The following is a 21146-nucleotide window of genomic DNA, read 5'->3' as shown; positions in this document are numbered from 1 at the left end:
AGCCAATCGCGGCTGAGCAGCTGATGACGTGACCGCGTCATCAGCCGCTCTGCCGCGATTGGCTGAGCACAGTTATGCTCAGCCAATCGCGGCTGAGCTTCGGATGACGCTGCAGAGGGCGGCCAGCACTCGGGAAGATCCGCCGGCCTCCCGAAGAAGACGTCACTGCTGAGGATCGGAAACCGTGGTCGGCACGTGACAGGTAATGTATAGCGCACCACACTTCCGGGTACACGGGTGGGGGTGGTGGGACACGGGGAAGGGGGCCATTCACAGACATAACATACATTACAAAGTTGTATAACTTTGTAATGTGTGTTATTATGTGAATAATTTTTTATCGCCGGACAACCCCTTTAAGTCAGTGATAGGCTAGGTTCACACAACGTTTAACAGCGTCTGTTGCATAGCAACGGATGCTGTTAAACAGCCGCCTTCCGTAACGGCTGCAGGCACGTTTTTTTTTAACAATTGATTTGCGGGCACCAGCGGCTGTGCCAGCAAATCAATTAGCCATTCACTCCAATGCAATGTGCGGCCGCGCTGCACATTGCATTGTATGAACAGCTGATGTTCAGGCACATTGACAGGCACATTATTCTAACGCCCGTTCTAAAGATCGGGCGTTAGAATAACGATGTGAGAACACAGCGGGTGGCATTGACTTCAATGCAATGCCGCCCCTGCAGTAAAGAACGGACGCTGAGGCAATTGCAATCAGTGTCTGTTCTTTACTTAAAAAGAACGTTGTATGAACCTAGCCATAGACAAATGTTTAATGCTGCGTTTACATGGAACGATTATTGTTCGAATTTGCACGATAACTATCGAATTCAAACGATAATCGTACGTGTAAACGCAGCAAACGATCAAAAGACAAGTGAGAAATCGTTCATTTTGATCTTACAACATGTTCTTAAATCGTCGTTCGCAAAAAATTCGCAGATCGTTCCGTGTAAGCAGTCGTTCACCGATTTAACCTATGTGTGAGATAGACTTAAGCGATCGCAAAACAAATCTCAAAGCGATTTTTCCGTACGATATATCGTTCCGTCTAAACGCTGATCGTTATAAAAAAAAATTGTTACTTCGAAATCGTTAATCGTACGATCGGGCGAATTATCGCTCTGTGTAAACGCAGCATTACAGTGACCAATGTAAAGGGTGTGCAACACATGAGATCCTTATGGTGTGTTTACACAGAGAGATTTATCTGACAGATTTTTTTTAAGCCAAAGCCAGGAATGGATTTGAAAAGGGGTGTAATCTCAGTCTTTCCTTAATGACCCTGTTTATAATCTGTTCCTGGCTTTGGCTTCAAAGATCTATCCGATAAATCTCTCTGTGTAAACGCACCATTAGTAATATCCAAGTGCCCAGAAAAAAAGTCCTATACACAAGATCACAGAAATAGTCTCTCACAGTGACCATAGCAATAACGCCCTACAGTAAGCACAGAAATATCAGCATACAGTACCCTCAGGAATGGTGCTGTACAGTACCCTCAGGAATGGTGCCAGCCTCACAGTGCCCACATAGGATGAGGATCTTGCTTCAGATGAAATCATTTGCCAGATTTTCACAAGCAAACATCCAGTGTACCACAGTTGCCAAGTCATTGTGTCCATTCCATTGAAATGGCTTTTTTATTTCTACATTTTTAAAATATTTTTTGATATATAATTCTGTCGTATTTGATGAAATTTGCCATGTATTGACACTAATGATGCATCCTATGTGTGTATCATTATAGCCACTATGGGATATACAGCTTTTGTATTTCACATTTTGTGATTATTTGTAGGGCTAATAAACATGAGAGTTAAAGGATATGTTTTAGTGCATTTCTGTTTGGTTATTGTAGCTTGATCGTGGTATACTTTATTTTTGTATACCTATACATGGTTGGTTACATTCACTACGTACTGTTTGTATATTTAATGCTTTTTAAAATGTCAGATGTGCAAAAGATCAGAAGCAACATGAGAAAATATTACTTTACTGAAAGAATAGTAGATGCCTGGAACAAACTTCCAGCAGATGTGCTTGGTAAATCTACAGTAAGAGCAATGGAACCGGTAGAAAGTTGTCAGCTCACCCATATAGCCTTGCTTCACCTGATATATGGATCTCCGTGATATAGAAGCTCGCGGGTACTAATGCTGGAGACTGCAGCCCGAATCATCCATGATAAGAAAAAAATTTCGTGATCTTCCCCAGCTTCATAAAATTCAGTAACTTTATTCAACGTCACAAAACATAAAATAACAAGTGATTTAAAAGACACGCCGACGCGTTGCAGGGTGAGAACCCCTTAATCATGGCAATCATAGTAAGGTTACAACTGGTTTAAATACAGATCGGATGTGACGTTAGACTGGAAAGGAACGCCCAACAAGGCTGAATGCACCTGTGCGTCCGACTCCGGTAAGTCACATGACTGATTTACAATTCAAATGAAATATAAAGACAAACTTTAATATGAGAAAAGAAAAGTAACACAAAAGTGTGCACCAAAAAAACTATTTCAATAAATATAATATAAGTCAGTTCTATAATTTAACCCTTTCGGGAACCTAGTGTTGAGGTTAAGGATCCACAGCGCCTCCCTTTTCCTAACCATGCGTGTCCAGTCACCCCCGCGTTTGGGTCTGTTGACCCTTTCAATCGCGGAAACTTTTAGGCTACTCGTATCCCCTCCATGACACTCAACATAGTGTCTAGCAAGGCCCGAAAGTGAACGGGTGTTGATGGATGAAGAGGATATTTTAATGTCAGATAGGTGTTCTCCAATACGGGTTTTGAGTTTCCTGATACTAGACCCCACATACTGCAAATCACACTGCGTGCAGTGCGCAACATACACGATGTGGGATGAATTGCAGTTAGTGAAGGATCGAATCCTGAAATCGCGACCCGTACTGGATGACACCACTGACTGTTTTTTGGTTACAAAGCGGCACATACCGCATCGCGGTGCCGCACATGGAAAAAAGCCCGTGGTTTTAAGCCAATTTTGTGTATACGGCTGTGGACTATTGCCAATATCACTTGGGGACAGGAGATTGCCCAGAGTTTGACCTCTCCGTGCAACATATCTCACTTTGTTATTCAGGATCTGTTCACACTTGGGATCACAAAAAAGTAAAGGTAAGTATTTTTTTATGATGTTACGTATGTCATTATATTGTGGGCTATAGTTTGTGGAGAAGGTGATGTCACATTTATCCTTGTCATTTTTGTTTTTATTCGTCTCACCAATATGTGGATTAACACCTCTATCTTGTAAATGGTATTCCCTATCCCTCTGCTCTGCTATATATCGAGCCCTTTTAATGACATGGTTTTTATATCCTCTGGCCAAGAGTCTCGATTCTAGATGTTGTGCACCCATTAAATAACCCGCACGATCTGAGCATGTGCGGATAAGTCTAATGAATTCTCCAATAGGGAGATTCTTAGTTACATGGGGAGGATGACTGCTACGGGCGTGCAACAAGCCATTGCCTGCAGTAGGCTTGCGGTACAAATCAGTGACAATTTTTCCATCATTAAGGTGCAATTTAACATCCAGAAAGGAAATGGACTTAGGCTCAAATTGTGCCGTGAATTTTAAATTAAGAGTGTTAGCATTGAGATAACGCACTAGATCTGTAGCCTGGCTCTCTGACCCTTGCCAGACTAGGAGGAGGTCATCGATATAGCGCCCATACCAGGTGATGACACCTAAATATGGGTTATGGGCGCTATACAGAACGACCTCCTCCCAGTAGGCCATGTATAGATTGGCCAGGGATGGTGAGAAACTAGCGCCCATCGGGCAGCCAAGTATCTGCAAATAAAAAACATCAAGAAATTGGAAAAAATTATTAGTCAGAAGGAAGCGTGTGACAGCTGCCCGATGGGCGCTAGTTTCTCACCATCCCTGGCCAATCTATACATGGCCTACTGGGAGGAGGTCGTTCTGTATAGCGCCCATAACCCATATTTAGGTGTCATCACCTGGTATGGGCGCTATATCGATGACCTCCTCCTAGTCTGGCAAGGGTCAGAGAGCCAGGCTACAGATCTAGTGCGTTATCTCAATGCTAACACTCTTAATTTAAAATTCACGGCACAATTTGAGCCTAAGTCCATTTCCTTTCTGGATGTTAAATTGCACCTTAATGATGGAAAAATTGTCACTGATTTGTACCGCAAGCCTACTGCAGGCAATGGCTTGTTGCACGCCCGTAGCAGTCATCCTCCCCATGTAACTAAGAATCTCCCTATTGGAGAATTCATTAGACTTATCCGCACATGCTCAGATCGTGCGGGTTATTTAATGGGTGCACAACATCTAGAATCGAGACTCTTGGCCAGAGGATATAAAAACCATGTCATTAAAAGGGCTCGATATATAGCAGAGCAGAGGGATAGGGAATACCATTTACAAGATAGAGGTGTTAATCCACATATTGGTGAGACGAATAAAAACAAAAATGACAAGGATAAATGTGACATCACCTTCTCCACAAACTATAGCCCACAATATAATGACATACGTAACATCATAAAAAAATACTTACCTTTACTTTTTTGTGATCCCAAGTGTGAACAGATCCTGAATAACAGAGTGAGATATGTTGCACGGAGAGGTCAAACTCTGGGCAATCTCCTGTCCCCAAGTGATATTGGCAATAGTCCACAGCCGTATACACAAAATTGGCTTAAAACCACGGGCTTTTTTCCATGTGCGGCACCGCGATGCGGTATGTGCCGCTTTGTAACCAAAAAACAGTCAGTGGTGTCATCCAGTACGGGTCGCGATTTCAGGATTCGATCCTTCACTAACTGCAATTCATCCCACATCGTGTATGTTGCGCACTGCACGCAGTGTGATTTGCAGTATGTGGGGTCTAGTATCAGGAAACTCAAAACACGTATTGGAGAACACCTATCTGACATTAAAATATCCTCTTCATCCATCAACACCCGTTCACTTTCGGGCCTTGCTAGACACTATGTTGAGTGTCATGGAGGGGATACGAGTAGCCTAAAAGTTTCCGCGATTGAAAGGGTCAACAGACCCAAACGCGGGGGTGACTGGACACGCATGGTTAGGAAAAGGGAGGCGCTGTGGATCCTTAACCTCAACACTAGGTTCCCGAAAGGGTTAAATTATAGAACTGACTTATATTTATTGAAATAGTTTTTTTGGTGCACACTTTTGTGTTACTTTTCTTTTCTCATATTAAAGTTTGTCTTTATATTTCATTTGAATTGTAAATCAGTCATGTGACTTACCGGAGTCGGACGCACAGGTGCATTCAGCCTTGTTGGGCGTTCCTTTCCAGTCTAACGTCACATCCGATCTGTATTTAAACCAGTTGTAACCTTACTATGATTGCCATGATTAAGGGGTTCTCACCCTGCAACGCGTCGGCGTGTCTTTTAAATCACTTGTTATTTTATGTTTTGTGACGTTGAATAAAGTTACTGAATTTTATGAAGCTGCGGAAGATCACAAATTTTTTTCAAATCTACAGTAAGGCCAGTTTCACATGTAACTGATCGGCAGCGGATTTCATCCTAAATCTGCTGGGGATCCCTTGCCTGCCATTTTCAATGAGAATACATACTCGCAGCAGGCTTGACATCCCGCTTTGAGTATGTAAGTGACAACCTCCTTAACCCCCGTTGGCTGGAGCATACATTACCTGTTCCACTCTTCAGCTTCTTCTGTGACTTCCGGCACCTGGACGTCCTGCTCAGCCAATCAGTGGCTGTGGCAGGGCAGTGCACTGATTGGCTGAGCGGGATGTCCAGATGTCAGGAGCCCCCGAAGCGTGCAGGAGCACAGAGCATAGTGGGAGCGCGCACTCAGTCCCTTCATCTCCACTCCAGGGAGCAGTCTACAGAATTCGACTCCCTGCAGCGGAGATGAAGCCGACAACTGAGCCGTCATCATTTGCAACACTTGGTGATCGAGCAGGCCTCCTGGGTGCTGCAAATGTCAGTTTAACTGCAAGCACCCCTGAAGAGCACTTGCAATTAAATGTTAAATGTTATGACTACACTTGACGGGTTTCTGGTCAGTTTGCTCTGGGGCCTAAACGTTTCTAGTTACGCCCCTGGCAGCTGATAAGCACTGGAAGTCATTAACAAATCTGTATAACTTATTGTCACCAGTTGATCTAAAAACATTTTCTTTCTCTGGAGTATCCCTTTAATGTGACTCTGTACCCACAATCTGACCCCCCCCCCCCCCAAACCGCTTGTACCTTCAGATAGCTGCTTTTAATCCAAGATCTGTCCTGTGGTCCGTTTGGCAGGTGATGCAGTTATTGTCCTAAAGAACTAATTTTAAATTTAAAGCCCCGTGCCCTACGGGAGTATCTGTGCCCGAACTTTGCACCACCCCACCGTCCCTCCTCCCCACCCTCTTCATCATTAGGAATGCCACTGAAACATTTTCTCCATGCTGAACACTGCAGGTCCTTAACGATCCAGCCCATGTGCGGGGGTGCCACAGGTGGGGAATAGGAGGCAATCTGCCTGGAGCATTCCTAATGATGAGGAGGGCGGGGAGGAGGGACAGAGAGGGTGTGCAAAGTTAGGGCACAGATACTCCCGTTTGGCACGGGCTTCAAGTTTAAAAAGTATTTTTTTAGGACAATAACTGCATCACCTGACGAACGGACTGCAGGACAGATCTTGGATTAAAAGCAGCTATCCGAAGGTACAAGTGGTTTGAGAGGGTAAGATTGTGGGTACAGAGTCGCTTTAACTAGTGCATGTGACTTGCTCCGACAATGTTACAGAATGACCACTAGGTGGTAGCAGAGTACACACACAATATTAATGACACATTATACTTGTACAGGTATTGTCAATGGAGAACTGCACAATAGGAATATAACATAATTTAACAACAATAAGGTGCAGTTTCCTGGGTAATGTGTCCAACAAACATGTAGCGTTAGAAGTTCATGTAGGTGGACATTAGACACAGTCAGTATATGGCACAACATAGTGTCCACGCATATATTACATTTACTTATGTTGATGGCAATCAGTAGAACAATAAAACAGTATATTGGCTAGATTCACACTATGTAAAAATGCTGACTGTGATTCATAACAGTGGACGTCATTGTGCAAATAATGTGTGTTATTTCAATAATGACAAATGTTATTTGTGCAATGACGGCCATTATTGTAAAAGCGGCCAGCATATTTACATAGTGTGAACCTAGCCTTAAAGGTGGAATATACCTCAGTATAACATTATTTCAAGAGAAGAGGATATGTCAGAACTTTTGTATTCATGATGCATAATAATCTTATGATACATAGCAATGACCCCAAACACACCATTGATGAGGTTAAAGGTGCGGCTGACCACTGTCACCATGATTACTTACCATCTGGCACTGTGTACCAATGATTTCCTGTTACAGTGACCTTCTGCATCAGAGGATTTATAATGAAGGACAATGCAGCAAGGATCACAAATAGTACAGGATCTACAAGGATGAGATGGAAGGTTCTATAGAATTCTGTCCTATGGTGCATTTATAATTTACCATGTGCAGACATTTGTACAGGGGTCATGTGAAAGTCTGTGCTTTATAGGCCATAATGCTGGGCTGCTGCTCCTGGCTTTAGATTTCATAGAGTCCTCATAAATAAGAACAGTGCTGCCTGGGATGTCTTTTAATGTGCATGTAAGGGCGGTTTCAGACAAGATGTTTTTCCATTAATAACAACATCATGGATGACAAGAGGTTTTTTTTAAAAAACTCTGCATCCAGAATAGCAGGGAATCAATAAAGAAATAGGAAATGCTATTCCAGCAATGCTTTTTGTATACTTTTTTTGTATGCTTCTTTATTGAGCCCTTTGGTGGCTTTTTTGGTCAGGTTCAGTTTGTTTATATATATATATATATATATATAATTTTTATTTATATAGTGCCACCAGATTCCGCAGCACTTCACAATTCTGGGGGTACATACACAGGCAAAGATCAGACAATACAGAGATATACATATAATTATTCTTTAAGAGTGAAGACCCTGCTCGCATGCATAAAAAAGACGCCATCCTTTCAGCGCTGCTCCGCCTCCTGACACGCTCTTCCAGGATTGGATCCAGCTTTTCCCGACATCCTGGGAGGAGCGGCAGGGAGGCCGGTGGCTTGATGAGCAAAGCGCAGATCAAATGATGTGCTTTGCTTCTTTTAGATGAGTGCTTCTCTAGTTTCCATGAGTGGTTAAACTGGGTCTGCAATAATGTTTAGGTAGGTGGTACATGTCACCAGGACTGAGGGTTTCCAAGCAAAACTCATCCGGTGCCCTGCAGTGATGAGTTCTGGAGTGATGTTACTGCAGAGCGCAGCCGCCGTATTTATTAGAAGGGGCGGGTCTGGATTGGTGCACTGAGGGGGGTAGTCCTGCCTCCAGTGCACCAAATGGCCTCATTAGCATATCCATTAAACCACAAGGTACATGAAAGCTGCACCAAGGATCAAGGTAAGAAACCTACCTTCATCTTCAGTGCCCCATGTGCTATAGGTGCCTCTAACCTGCTGATAATTTTCCTTTAAGGCTGCATTGACACGTTCCGGGAAGTTGTCTGTGCTCACGGATCTGTGCGCGCGGACAATTTTACAGTCCATTGCTTTCTATTGGGCTATTCAGACGTTATGTGATTTCACGGATCCGTTTAGTTTAAAAATAGGACATGTCCTTACTCGGAAAAGAAGCACGGAACAGATTCCTCATAGAAATCAATGAGATCCGGGTTTTTCACAGATGTACACAGATGTGATGTAATCAATGTAATTTAAAATGCTGTAAAACCGATCTGTGAAAAAAACAGACATGGATGCAAAACGGATGAAAAACTGACTGTTTTGCATGGATGACGGTGATAGTTACCGGACCACAATCACGGACCGGGAAAATCACTGAACATATGAATGCAGCCTAAGAGATCCAGTTCTGTGTGGAAAAGAGGAGGTCCTGAGTGGGAGACTGGTTGAAACAAAGGGAACTGTGACAATGAGGAAACAATAGACTGGATGGAAGACAAGGAACCATACCCAGGATAAGGAGCCATTGGAAACAATGTTAAAGGGTATTATGAAGTTGTTGTTTTTTTTTTTAAAGAAAACCAATCACTCAAAAAATCGCTATAACACTAAGGAAATGTGATGCTACATGACCCATAGCTGTGTGAAGTGTAATTTTTTGCGCCATGATCAGCTCTTTCTTTTGGTACCTTGTTTGCGTATATGCAACTTTTTGATCAATTTTTATAAATTTTTTTCTGCATTTGATGTAAACAAAAATGCGCTTTTTGCACTTTTGCGCTTACACCATTTACCGTGATAAATTAATAGTTCGGGCGATTACGCATGCGGCGATAACAAACATGTTTATTTACTTATTTATTTTTATTTATTTATTTTTATTTATAAAATGGGAAAAGGGGGGATTAAAACTTTTATTAGGCCCCCTTCACACGTCCGTGTCAGTTTTTACTGTCAGAAAATCCTGATCAGGAGGCCTCAAATGTCATCAGGAAAGTATCAGGATTTCCTGACAGTAATCCGTTTTTACCATCAGGAAACCATCAGGAAAAACCTTCAGGATTTCCTGATGGAAGAAGTAAAAATAGGATATGATGGGAGATGTAGTTCTGCAAACTGGATGGCCACAGCTTGCAGAAGTACAACTCCCATCATGCCCGTCTGACAGGTCATGTCATGATGGGAGATGTAGTTCTGCAAACTGGATGGCCACAGCTTGCAGAAGTACAACTCCCATCATGCCTATCTGACAGGTCATGATTGGAGATGTAGTTCTGCAAACGTGATGGTCACAGCTTGCAGAAGTACAACTCCCATCATGCCCGGCTGACAGGTCATGATGGGAGTTGTACTTCTGCAGCCTGTGGCCATCCAGGTTGCAGAAGTACAACTCCCATCATGACCTGTCAGCAGGGCATGATGGGGGTTATACTTCTGCAACCTAGATGGCCACTAATGGGGGCTAATGGCACAGAGTGCCGCTGGGTGAGGGGGCCGTCAACCTGAGGTCCGGGGGTGGGAGGGCGTCGGGTGCCGCTGAGCGAGGGGGCCGGGCGGGGGCTGCCAACCTGAGGCCGGGGCGGGTGCGGCGGCAGCAGCAGCAGGACCCAGTGCACACCAGGACGCACGGCACCAGGGAGCAGGAGGATGGGGGAGCCGGGTGTAGGGTGAGTTGTGGGAAAGAGGGGTATAGGCGGTGGGGGGTGAGTAGGCAGTCCGGAATCCCGGCCACTTTCCTAATCAGGAAAGTGCCTGTGATTCCGGCGCTATGGGGGCGTCCGGGCCGGAATTCTGGACATGTCCTATTTTTTCCGTATCATTTTTCCGGAACGGACACCCTGATAGGAAATCCGGGTGGTTTTTCCGGACGTGTGAAGGGGGCCTTAGGGGAGGGGGCTTTTTTATTAATAATAACACTATTTTTTCACTTATATTAATTAGAAGCCCCCTGGGGGACTTCTATATACACAGCACTGATCTCTCATTGAGATCAATGCTGTGTATATAATAGAGCACCGATCCATCAGATAATTGCTCTTTTATACTGGTCTGCAGCAGACCAGATACATGGAGTGCCGAGTCTGGATCAGCTGTCAGCTTTGACAGCTGCATTTAAAGGGGTAGTGCGGCGCTAAACAATTATTCACAATTATTCAGCAACCAAGGACCGCGGGCCGCAGAGAGGGCTCACGTCGGGAGCCCTCTCTGCTTACCTTTAACGGCCACATGAGGGGTATACCCGTCATGCGTCGTTAAGGGGTTAAGAACCCTTAGTCTGGGTGGTGTGTCAATAAAAAGTATACAACTGGCCTAGTATTTCTTTGCAAATTAGGATATTGAAATCATATTAGTAAAGTTTATCTGCTACAATATTGTTTGGCCTGCAAATGTCTGCTTTCTTGGGAAAATTATAAGGGAAGCTACCCATTTTATGTAAGCCAAAGACATTCATTCTTTATGGGAATCTGTCACTATTCAAGTAATACAAACTATACAAATTTGATAGCAGTATAATCACACTGACACAGAATACAGTATACATTGATTATACCACACAGTGACTGCTGTAAAAATCAAGCCACTGTTGTCCACCTAAAGGGATTATCCACCCATTGCTTAAAATTTTTAAATACTCCAAATGCATTAAAGTGTCACTGTCGTTATAACTAGAGATGAGCCGAAGCACTCATCAAGCAAAGCGAAACACTTCATTTGATCGGTGCTCTGCTGATCACGCCACCAGGCTTACCGCACTGCTCCGCTCCCTGCCACTCCTCCGAGGATGCGGGAAAAAGCTGGATTCATTCCTGGGAAACTTCTAGTTTCCCAGGATTGGATCAAGCTTTTCCCTGGCACCCGGAGTGGTGCGGCAGAGAGCGGACAGTGCGGTAAGCCTGGTGGCGTGATCAGCAGAGCACCGATCAAATGAAGCGATTCGCTTTGCTTGATGAGTGCTTCGGCTTATTTCTAGTTATAACTTTCAAAATCTAAATCAACAGTACATATGATATCAAGCAAGTTTGCAATTTACATTCATTATTTATTTTTTAGTTATCATGGAAGCCACAGCACTTCCTGTTTTCTGTTCTAAAAAAAACAGGAAACAGCAAGTCCAGTGTATCCCAGGCCATATGAGCGCTCACAGAGAAAGCAATCATGTGACTAATGGACATATTGAGCTGTGACTCTCCGTACTGGCTGAAATTCCTGTGTTTAGTCAGTTTTTTTTTTAACCAGCACAAGTCAGAAAATCTGCCTTCAGGAGACTGGACCTGGATATCTGGTAAGTACAGCTTTGTTTTACAGCATGATAAGGGGGAAGCTCCGTCTTCCCCCGGCTGCTGCACGGCTGCCGGGGGTGTCACGTCTTATCCCCGGCAGCGCGCGCATCCCAGAGCTCCCTGCGCGCCTTGGGCCCTGACTTCCGGTTTCGGCACGCAGGGAGCTCTGGGATGCGCGTGCTGCCGGGGATAAGACGCGACACCCACGGCAGCCGCGCAGCAGCCGGGGACAGACCAGGAGGAGTGAGGATCAACGTGGGAGCGCGTTGTCAGGTGAGTTAAGTTTTGTTTTTTATCAGCCTGCAGGGTGGGGGGAAAGAGGGGGGCATCTATAGGGGTGGGGGGGAAAAGGGGGCATCTATGAGGGTGGGGGGAAAGAGGGGGGCATCTATGAGGGTGGGGGGAAGGAGGGGGGCATCTATGAGGGTGGGGGGAAGGAGGGGGGCATCTATGAGGGTGGGGGAAAGGAGGGGGCATATATGAGGGTGGGGGGAAAGAGGGGGGGCATCTATGAGGGTGGGGGGAAAGAGGACCATCTATGAGGGTGGAGGGAAAGCGGGGGGCATCTATAAGGGTGGGGGGAAAGAGGACCATCTATGAGGATGGGGGGAAAGAGCACCATCTATGAGGGTGGGGAGAAGGAGGGGGGCATCTATGAGGGTGGGGGGGAAAGGGCACCATCTATGAGGGTGGGGGGGGGAAAGGGGCCATCTATGAGGGTGGGGTCACATAGAGTCAGGGCTACCCACTAAATGAGGGTGTAAAGGGGCCAGTTAGTATAGAGATGAGGATGGTGCCAGTGTGAGGAGACTAATATGTCTGTCTGGCAGATTCTGTGGATTCGTGACTTGGAGAAGTTCTCATAATGGCCCAGGACGATGGAGAAGATGAAAAGGAAAGAACTCTGATCAGAGAAGACATCTTCTGTGAGTCACCTGATATAACTGCACTGTAATGTATATGGTGTATAGAGCCTGTGTAGACCTGTGGCCACCTCTATATGACTGGATGAGGTGATTTAGTATACTGGATTTGGTCAGTAACAATATGGTGGTGATGGTAGTGGTTGTGGTGTGGCAGTAATGTTTCCTTCCTATATACTGGTATTACTGGTAATATTGGTCTCAGTATACAGGATTTGGTCGGTAACAGTATGGCGGTAATATGTACGGTGATAATACTTTCTCTTCCAATATGCTGGTGTTATTGGTAATATCTGTCTTGGTGTGTATATATATATATATATATATATATATATATATATATATATATATATATACACACACACACACACACACACACACACACACCAATAGCATCACTTGGTCGTGAAAGGAGGGGGGGGGGGCCCAAGTTGGCCTCTCGCACCAGGGCCCAGAAGACATTAGCTACGCCCCTGATATCACATCTACTGTTAATTTAGATTTTGAAAGTTATAATGACAGTGACACTTTAAAGGTATACTTGCCAATACCTCAATGTGAGTTTCCACTGAAAAGTTTTGCTCCCAGTCCTCTGGTGACTCCATCATGGTTTTTTTTTGTTACAGCAGTCCCGCTCCCTGTATTGGGCTCTGCCAACAAACTACATTTCCCACCATTCCGGGCATACATAGGGAAAGGAGGATGACCCGGAGCGTACCTACGTGCAGTGCTTTTCCCGACACTTAGAGCGGAGCGGCACGGAGTTTAAAGGCATAAGGCTGATAAGCCAACAGCCGCGCCTAGTGAAGCGCTTCGCTGGTACTTTAAATTTGCCTGTCCCTAATTAAGTCATGTGATTTATTCTCCGCATGTAATTCTAGGATTTCTATTAAAAGACTTGAGGAAAACTGCAAGAAAACCACCAATATACATATAGACACAACTTTTTTTCCCCTATAGATGACTATGGGAGGAAACTATTGTATTCTTGAAAAACTATTCTATTCCCGGGAAAACAAATGCCATACGCTTAGCCTGCAGTGATTTTGCAAAACTGACAAAAAGCAGAAAACACCAAACCACAAAACATCCTGTGGGTTTAGGGTTTCATAGTTCCCCATTGACTCTTAGCTAACACCTGGCCACAGTGTTTTTAAATCAATAAAACTCCAATATGCCAATTTTGGTGGTTTTATTGGCCCTTTTGTTTACCACCTATTCTGACTCCACACTTGGCAGCGGGCCCTTTCATCTCCTGGGCTCCTGTGTAGCGTGCACTGGTTGCACATATGATACATCTGTCCCTGGATTAGGCAATATCAGGAGCAGAGGTCAGACAATACTCTAGGGGGCAGCATTCTGTCAGTATTCAAAATTAGTCAGTAGGTTTTATATCCATACAGATAGTGTTGAGTGTCAAACAGTTTGGGGGCATTTGATTCCCAGCGGCTGCAGAAGTTGAATGTCACCCTAAGGGCTGCCAGGAAAACATGGATACAGCCACAGGCTATGTTCTCACACAGTATATTTGCTCAGTATTTTGCAACCAAAACCAGGAGTGGATTAAAAACACAGAAAGGCATGCTGTTGAAATTGAGTGGATGGCCATTATCTAATTGCAAAGAATTGCCGTTATTTTAAAACAACGGCCATCCACTCAATTTCAACAGTGTGGGAACATAGCCTTTCCGCTGCCGCAGTGTCTCAATGGAATGACATTGAGAGACTGAGGCAGGCTCGGAATTTTCACCAATTTTCCTCAGTGTGAACGTACGAACTTTAGGCTGTATCCAATTTCAACTCATATATATATATATATATATATATATATATATATATATATATATATATACACACACACACACATACAGTATATATATATATATATATATATATATATATATACACATATATGAATTATTATTATTATTATTATTATTATCAGTACACTTCCTATTGTAAGAATGATATATACTGTATAGCTGTCATGTTCTGGCTGAGAGGAATATCCACACATAGCCTGCACTCCCATCTCTACAGCCCATGCCCCTAGTCTGTACATAAATCCTCACTGTTAACAGCTTTCCCTCACCCCCTCTAAACCGCCCAATTCTCTATTGTGCTACCCTACAGCCGCTACGGGACTACATCTCCCATAATCCTCTTCCCGCGCGGGCCGCCGGGTGCAGGCACCCCAGTAGACCGGAGGATGGTGGGGCTTGTAGTCTCTATCAGTAGCCAATGGCAGCAGAGCAATAGAACGCTTCCATATTCGGGCGATGCCTGTAGTACGTGCGGAGTGTCATGAAGAGGTCAGGGGGCGGAGTCCTGGATACAAAGATGGCGTCATTGGAGGGCGACTCCATCAGGAAGTGATTAGTGGGAGCTATGCTGAGGACCGGGCTAGTGAGCAGCGCCGAGAATTTGCTAATCGAGCGGCCGGTGTAGTCCCGATCCGTCAGGTAAACGCTGTGTGTGACTGAGACCATAGTGCGGTGTGCGGGCGGGGATGGGGCAGGAGCTCGCTACGTCTGTGCACGGTCCGCGTATTCTCCTCAGCTGCCCGTGTCTGCGGCTCATGTGCGGCATCTTGTATATATTATGGTAATATGCATCAGTGCACTGTAAGGAGTCGGGATTTATATTCACACCTAGCGGCTACAGTGCGGATTCGCACAGGGAAATCTTCCATTATTTCCTTTCTCCTTCTTCATTCATCCATTGGGCTCAGCAATACACTATATGGCGCCCATCACCTTCCTTGTGTGAAATCTGCTGCGTTTCTGCTAAGTGTGAACATCACTTTAGAGCCGGCATGCGCCATGTAACTTATCATCTATTCGTGTCAATCTCCTGGTCATTCTGGGCTAAGTGGTCAAGTGGGCGGTGCTATGCAGTGACTGACAGCTATCTTTATGAACTTGCCAGAAAGCTGTCCATCACTACTAGGACCGCCCACTTGACTATTTAGTAGCAATGTGCATGAATGATAAGTTATCACACAGAGCTATATATATATATATATATATATATATATATATATATATATATATATATATAATTATGGCTCTGCTCCTCTTGCTGTATACCATGATGGAAGCTGGGATATATAATCATGGCTGACGCTCCTAGGACCCCTCAGGCGGCTGGATCTGGGCTTTCCCCATTGGTTTCCCTTTTCTGGTGCCGACATGTCTGCTAGAATTAGAGGTGTATCTTTCCCTAAAGACTTTGGTGCTGGTACTAAGAGCTGTGTGTGACCTGTGATAGCGCCCACAGTCATGGATCTATAGCAGGGATGGGGAACCTTCTGCTGTTGCAAAACTACAATTCCCATCATGCCTGTGCAGCCAAAGGCAAAATATAGCTGCCCAAGGCTGATGGGAATTGTAGTTTTGCCACAGCTGTAGAGCTGTAGGTTCCCCATTGCTGGTCCATGGTGGACGTAGTTATTATTGGGCTTGCTGGCCCAGATCTATAATGCCTGCGCCTTGTACATACCTGAAAATCATAGCAGAATTTTGTTTAGCTGAAGAAAATGCTGCAAAGACTGGCTTTTTTCCTGCTTTTTGGTGTTTTTTTCGTGTAAATCAGTATAGACGTCATCTTTGGTGTCTTATCCCCTGTGTCTTCATGTGATCATGTAAAGTTTGTATTTTAGACCCCCTGAAACACAGGTGTCACACTCCTGGCCCTCCAGCTGTTGCAGTATATGGCTGCCCAGGCACGATGGGAATTGTCGTTTTTGCAACAGCTGGGGGGGTAAGGTTTGCCGCACCATCTGATCTGAAAGAAGCCGTACACACGTAATAGCCACCAGGGGGGAGATTTATCAAACATGGTGTAAAGTGAAACTGGCTCGGTTGCCCCTAGCAACCAATCAGATTCCACCTTTCATTCCTCACAGACTCTGAGAAAATGAAAAATGAAATCTGATTGGTTGCTAGGGGCAACTGGGCCAGTTTCACTTTACACCATGTTTGGTAAATCTCCCCCATGTCTTCTCATTTAGCCGTACTTGTGTATGTTTGGCTCAGCGGAGTGTTCACATGTTCTGAATATAGTGATGCACTGCCAGACTTCTCTGGTGGTGGCGGCTTATATCTGTGAGAGTTGGGAGGCCCCCGAATTCATTAGATATTGCTGGGATCAGTTGACTATTTTCTCTCAGCCCTATTACATGGCATGATATTGAAGAGAAGTGAGCAGCTACCTGTCAGGTCAGTGCTCGCTTCCCCCTCGTTCTCCGCTCGTCTGTGCTGTTACATGCACAGACAAGTAGCAGCCGGAGGGGCTGCCCGGCCGCTCCTTTGGGTCTGGCCTGCCCCGGCCGCTCCTTTGGGTCTGGCCTGCCCCGGCCGCTCCTTTGGGTCTGGCCTGCCCCGGCCGCTCCTTTGGGTCTGGCCTGCCCCGGCCGCTCCTTTGGGTCTGGCCTGCCCCGGCCGCTCCTTTGGGTCTGGCCTGCCCCGGCCGCTCCTTTGGGTCTGGCCTGCCCATTAAAGTCGGCAATGTACTGCTGCAGCTGTTCCTATGATACGCAGCGACAAGCAGCAGACCTTTGCTGACGTGATTGTTAGGTTTTAACATGAGACCCCGATCAGCCGACGTTGTGCATGTTTGTGCACTTACACGGGTTATCGGCCGTAACAGCCAGTAATTGTCCATGGCCGATCATCCTTTGGTGTACTTGGGCTTTAATGCATTCATGCTACATGCACATCCCTCAGTGTCGCCCCAGGAGCGGTGTCTGCGTGCCTTACATTGCGGTGTCTACAAGCTGTAAATATGTCAGGGGAAAGTCCTGGAGGAAACGCTTTGTACATTCCTTAAACATGTGAGCCTGTCACATAGGAAATACAGTCCACACAATGCCGTGACATGTTCTAGAGCAGGAGAAGATGACCACAGTGATATACAGAATATTCTCCATATAGCTCACACACTTACATCTGTATGCCATATAAGTGCCAGTGGCTGTATAGGAGTGCCCAATGGACTACCCACCCACCCACCCAGTATATTCCCAGGTGTTTAACAGCATGCAATGTAAAATCCCCTCTAAAACTCCCTGACCTCTCTAAATATTTCACTTCTAGTTCCTTGTTGGTTATGTCACTAGTTGTATATAAGGAGGCTGGCATGAGGGGTACTTCAGCCTAGGAAGTGTGGGTGCAGGACATAAGGATATTAGACCTTCAGATGAGACCCTCTCAGCTCCTGGGGGCTCCGTCAGGTTGGCTCGGCCATAATCTCTCATGTATAGTAAGGTGTGCTCTGTTTTTGCTTCCATGTTCACTACTTGATCTGATGTTTTCAGCTCTGAGAACCTTCAGAAACATGTAACTTTTTTCAAGCTGCCCTAGAACTTATGCCACCCTTATACCATCTTTGTATCTGTCTGTATAATGGACCCGTATATGTACGTGTTACTAGGATGTATGTCCTGTATTATAATATTATTGTGTGCCCCCTACTCTGAGGGTTTAAAGTGTCACTGTCCTACAGGCAATTTTAAAAAACTTTGTAATTGGGTTTATTAGCTGAAAAATGCATTTTTATCATGAAGAAGCAGTTTGAAGCTCTCCCCCTGTCTTTATTGTTCTCTATGGAGAGGGGAGGGGTGGTGGGAGATGAGGCACCAAAACAGGACAGCAAAGAGTTAATATACAGCTACATCACTGGCTATCTATTCTGACAGTCAGCATTGACCTCTCTGACCTCTGATTAGGGGCTTTCACACAACTTCCGCTGTGTAATCCTTTGTTCTCTGCTGGCGACTGATTTCCCCCCCCTCCCCTCTCCATAGGTTACACAGGGATCGACTGATGTAAAAGAGTGGGGATTTCCTGATAAGGAGCAGTGTATATGAGAGAGGGGGGGGACCCGGGGAAAGTCTTTTTGAATGCAGATAATGGCATATTTGCCTAATAACCCCAATTGCAAAGTTTCCTAAAATCACCTGTACTGTTGATTTCTGAAAAAGTCAGTGACTCTTTAAAGCGTAACTGTCATTTCAGGGCCATTTTGTTGAAAACATTAAATATCAACAGTTCAAGCGATTTTTAAGAAACTCTGTAATAGGTTTTATGTACTAAAAGAGTTTCCTTCTGTAGTGAAAAAGCAATCTCCCAGCCTCCCCCCTCACATCAGAAGAAGCAGGATTTCTGTCTCCATTATGTGGCTATGGAGAGGGGAGGGGCTGTTAGGAGTGACTGAGCACGGAGGATTTCTGCAAAGCACAACCCCCTGCAATCTTCTCTCAGTAAGTTCATAGATAAGCACTGACCTTTCTGACACCAGAATCCTGCGGTTTAGGTGCCCAGTCTACAAACAGCTGACCTTCATGTCACCTCTTCCTGCTCCCTCAGCCCCTCCCCCCTTCATAGGCTTACAATGGAGAGAGCAGAGCCCGTCTTCACTGGCTTCTCTGTAATGAAGACGGATTTGCCTGATAATGCACAGATAAGAAGTCAGGGGGGGGGGAGGCTGGGAGATTGCTTCTTGAGGACAGAAGGAGGCTTTTTTGGCTGATGAAACCTATTAGAGTTTCTTAAAATCGCTTATACTACTGATTTCTGCAATAAAAAAAAAACATGTCAGTTACGCTTTAAATCACCCCCCCTTTCCCATTATATAAATAAAACCTATAAAAATAAATAAACATATAATATACCGTAGCGTGCATAATTGTCCGATCTATTAAAATATAACAAGCGTCATTGCGAACGGCGTACACGAAAAGAGGGGAAAAAAGTGCGCGGATTACCGATTTGATGTTACTAAAAATTGATCAAAATGTCAGATCTTTACAAATATGGTATTAATAAAAACTAGATATCATGGCGGAAAAAATGACACCCCATACAGCCCCATAGGGGAAAAAATAAAACTGTTATAAGCGTCACAATAGTCCCATTTTATTTATAATTAATTGCCAAAAAAAGGATTTCATTCAAAAAATATATAACATTAGAGAATCTGTGTAACCTGCATATGGTTGTGTTCGGACTGACCTATAGAGCAATAGTATAATGTCACTTTTACCATATAGTGCATTACGTAGACACAGGAACCCCCCAAATGTTACCATATTGCATTCTTTTTATGATTTCACCAACTTATATCTTCATAAATAATATATTTGGAATTCCATCATACATGTTATGGTAAAATGAAAGACGCCATTACAAAGTACAACTATTCCTGTAACAAACAAGCACTCACATGGCCCTGTAGATAGAAAACTGAAAGTGCTGGAGCTCTTAGAAGGGGCGGAGGGAAAAACGAAAGCGCAAAGATCAAAATTTGCGCGGTCCACTGGGTCATTTTGGCCCTGGTCCTCAAAGGGTTAAGCTCCTGTAGTGCCCCATCCTCTTTCATCTGTACTGCTGGCTGTAGCTGCTCTGAGTAATAGCAACATGGGCCTTTTATATTCTTCAGCGGTATAACATGCAGTTTTAGAACTAAAAATATATTGGTTATCAATTCTTTGGGTGGATAGTGGAATCTGTCCGAGCATAGAATGGGGTCTATGGCACGGGCGGAGAATCGAGCAGGGGCGAGCGGTAGAAGCTGCGGAATGTTATCTGCGCCGATTCCATAGTGTGAACGCGCCCCAAAGTAGGTATTTTTATTTAAAAATATTTGCAGATCTGTTTCATATATAAAAATGGGGGGCGGGGGAGAGTTTAGCTATAGTTATTAACTTAAGTGTAATCCGTCAGGCCCCATTCACACATCCGGAACTGTGCAATGTGCATGGACCCTGATTGCAATTGGGGATCTGGACCACAACTACAGCCTGTACTAGGGCCTGCCAGCACTTTTTGTGGCACAGATCACTGCCCCATCACAGATACGTAAAAACTACTGTTGTGGCATAGAAGCCTCAGGTTACCGTTTGTCTTGTGTTTGGTGTATGGTTGTGTGTGTTACATTCATGTATATTGAATTGTCGTCTTTTTCTTGTAGGTACTGTCTGATTCAGTGAGACCACATTATGGTGAGTAACCTTCTCAGATCTTCTTCCCATTCATCCTATTAGGACATGTGTAACAGAGGGGCGCTCTCCTTGATCTCCACCTATTACTGTAATGGCCAGCTGTTTTGGTGCTCCTATCTTCTGTATTATACCTGCATCATCTCAATACCACAATATTGAGTTTATTATAAGCAGCTGTTAGTTTTACAAGTGACTGATATAGAGAGGCAGAGCTGGTGGGTTGTGAATTATGTATGCCGGTAATGATCTTTACTGCAGCATAAAAAGTGACAAGAGCCTCAACCTGTTGTAGTTCTGTATTTGGCCTCCCTGACTAATGACTGTGAGACCTTGGCCTTTAAAATCCATTAACCTTTTCAGAC

At 44.6% G+C, this 21146-nt stretch overlaps 1 protein-coding gene across 2 annotated transcripts in view; it reads left to right on the top strand.

The window, feature by feature from the left end:
- The first annotated feature begins 15114 nt into the window (after window positions 1–15114).
- The window catches only part of MTMR4 (myotubularin related protein 4), a 47841-nt gene continuing 41809 nt past the window's right edge, over window positions 15115–21146 (top strand). The window contains exons 1-2 of one of the 2 annotated variants that reach the window (XM_069944492.1): window positions 15115–15244; window positions 20754–20784. In XM_069944492.1, coding sequence (XP_069800593.1) covers window positions 20782–20784 — 3 coding nt within the window. In that variant the 5' untranslated portion in view covers window positions 15115–15244; window positions 20754–20781. Of the gene's footprint in view, window positions 15245–18967; window positions 19045–20753; window positions 20785–21146 lie in introns of those variants that run through there. The other variant, XM_069944494.1, reaches the window with a different exon arrangement.

The sequence above is a fragment of the Dendropsophus ebraccatus genome, chromosome 11 (genome assembly GCF_027789765.1).
Source record: "Dendropsophus ebraccatus isolate aDenEbr1 chromosome 11, aDenEbr1.pat, whole genome shotgun sequence".
NCBI classification, from domain to species: domain Eukaryota; kingdom Metazoa; phylum Chordata; class Amphibia; order Anura; family Hylidae; genus Dendropsophus; species Dendropsophus ebraccatus.
Note: the sequence above shows the minus strand (reverse complement) of the source record. Positions and strands in the feature narration are given on the sequence as shown.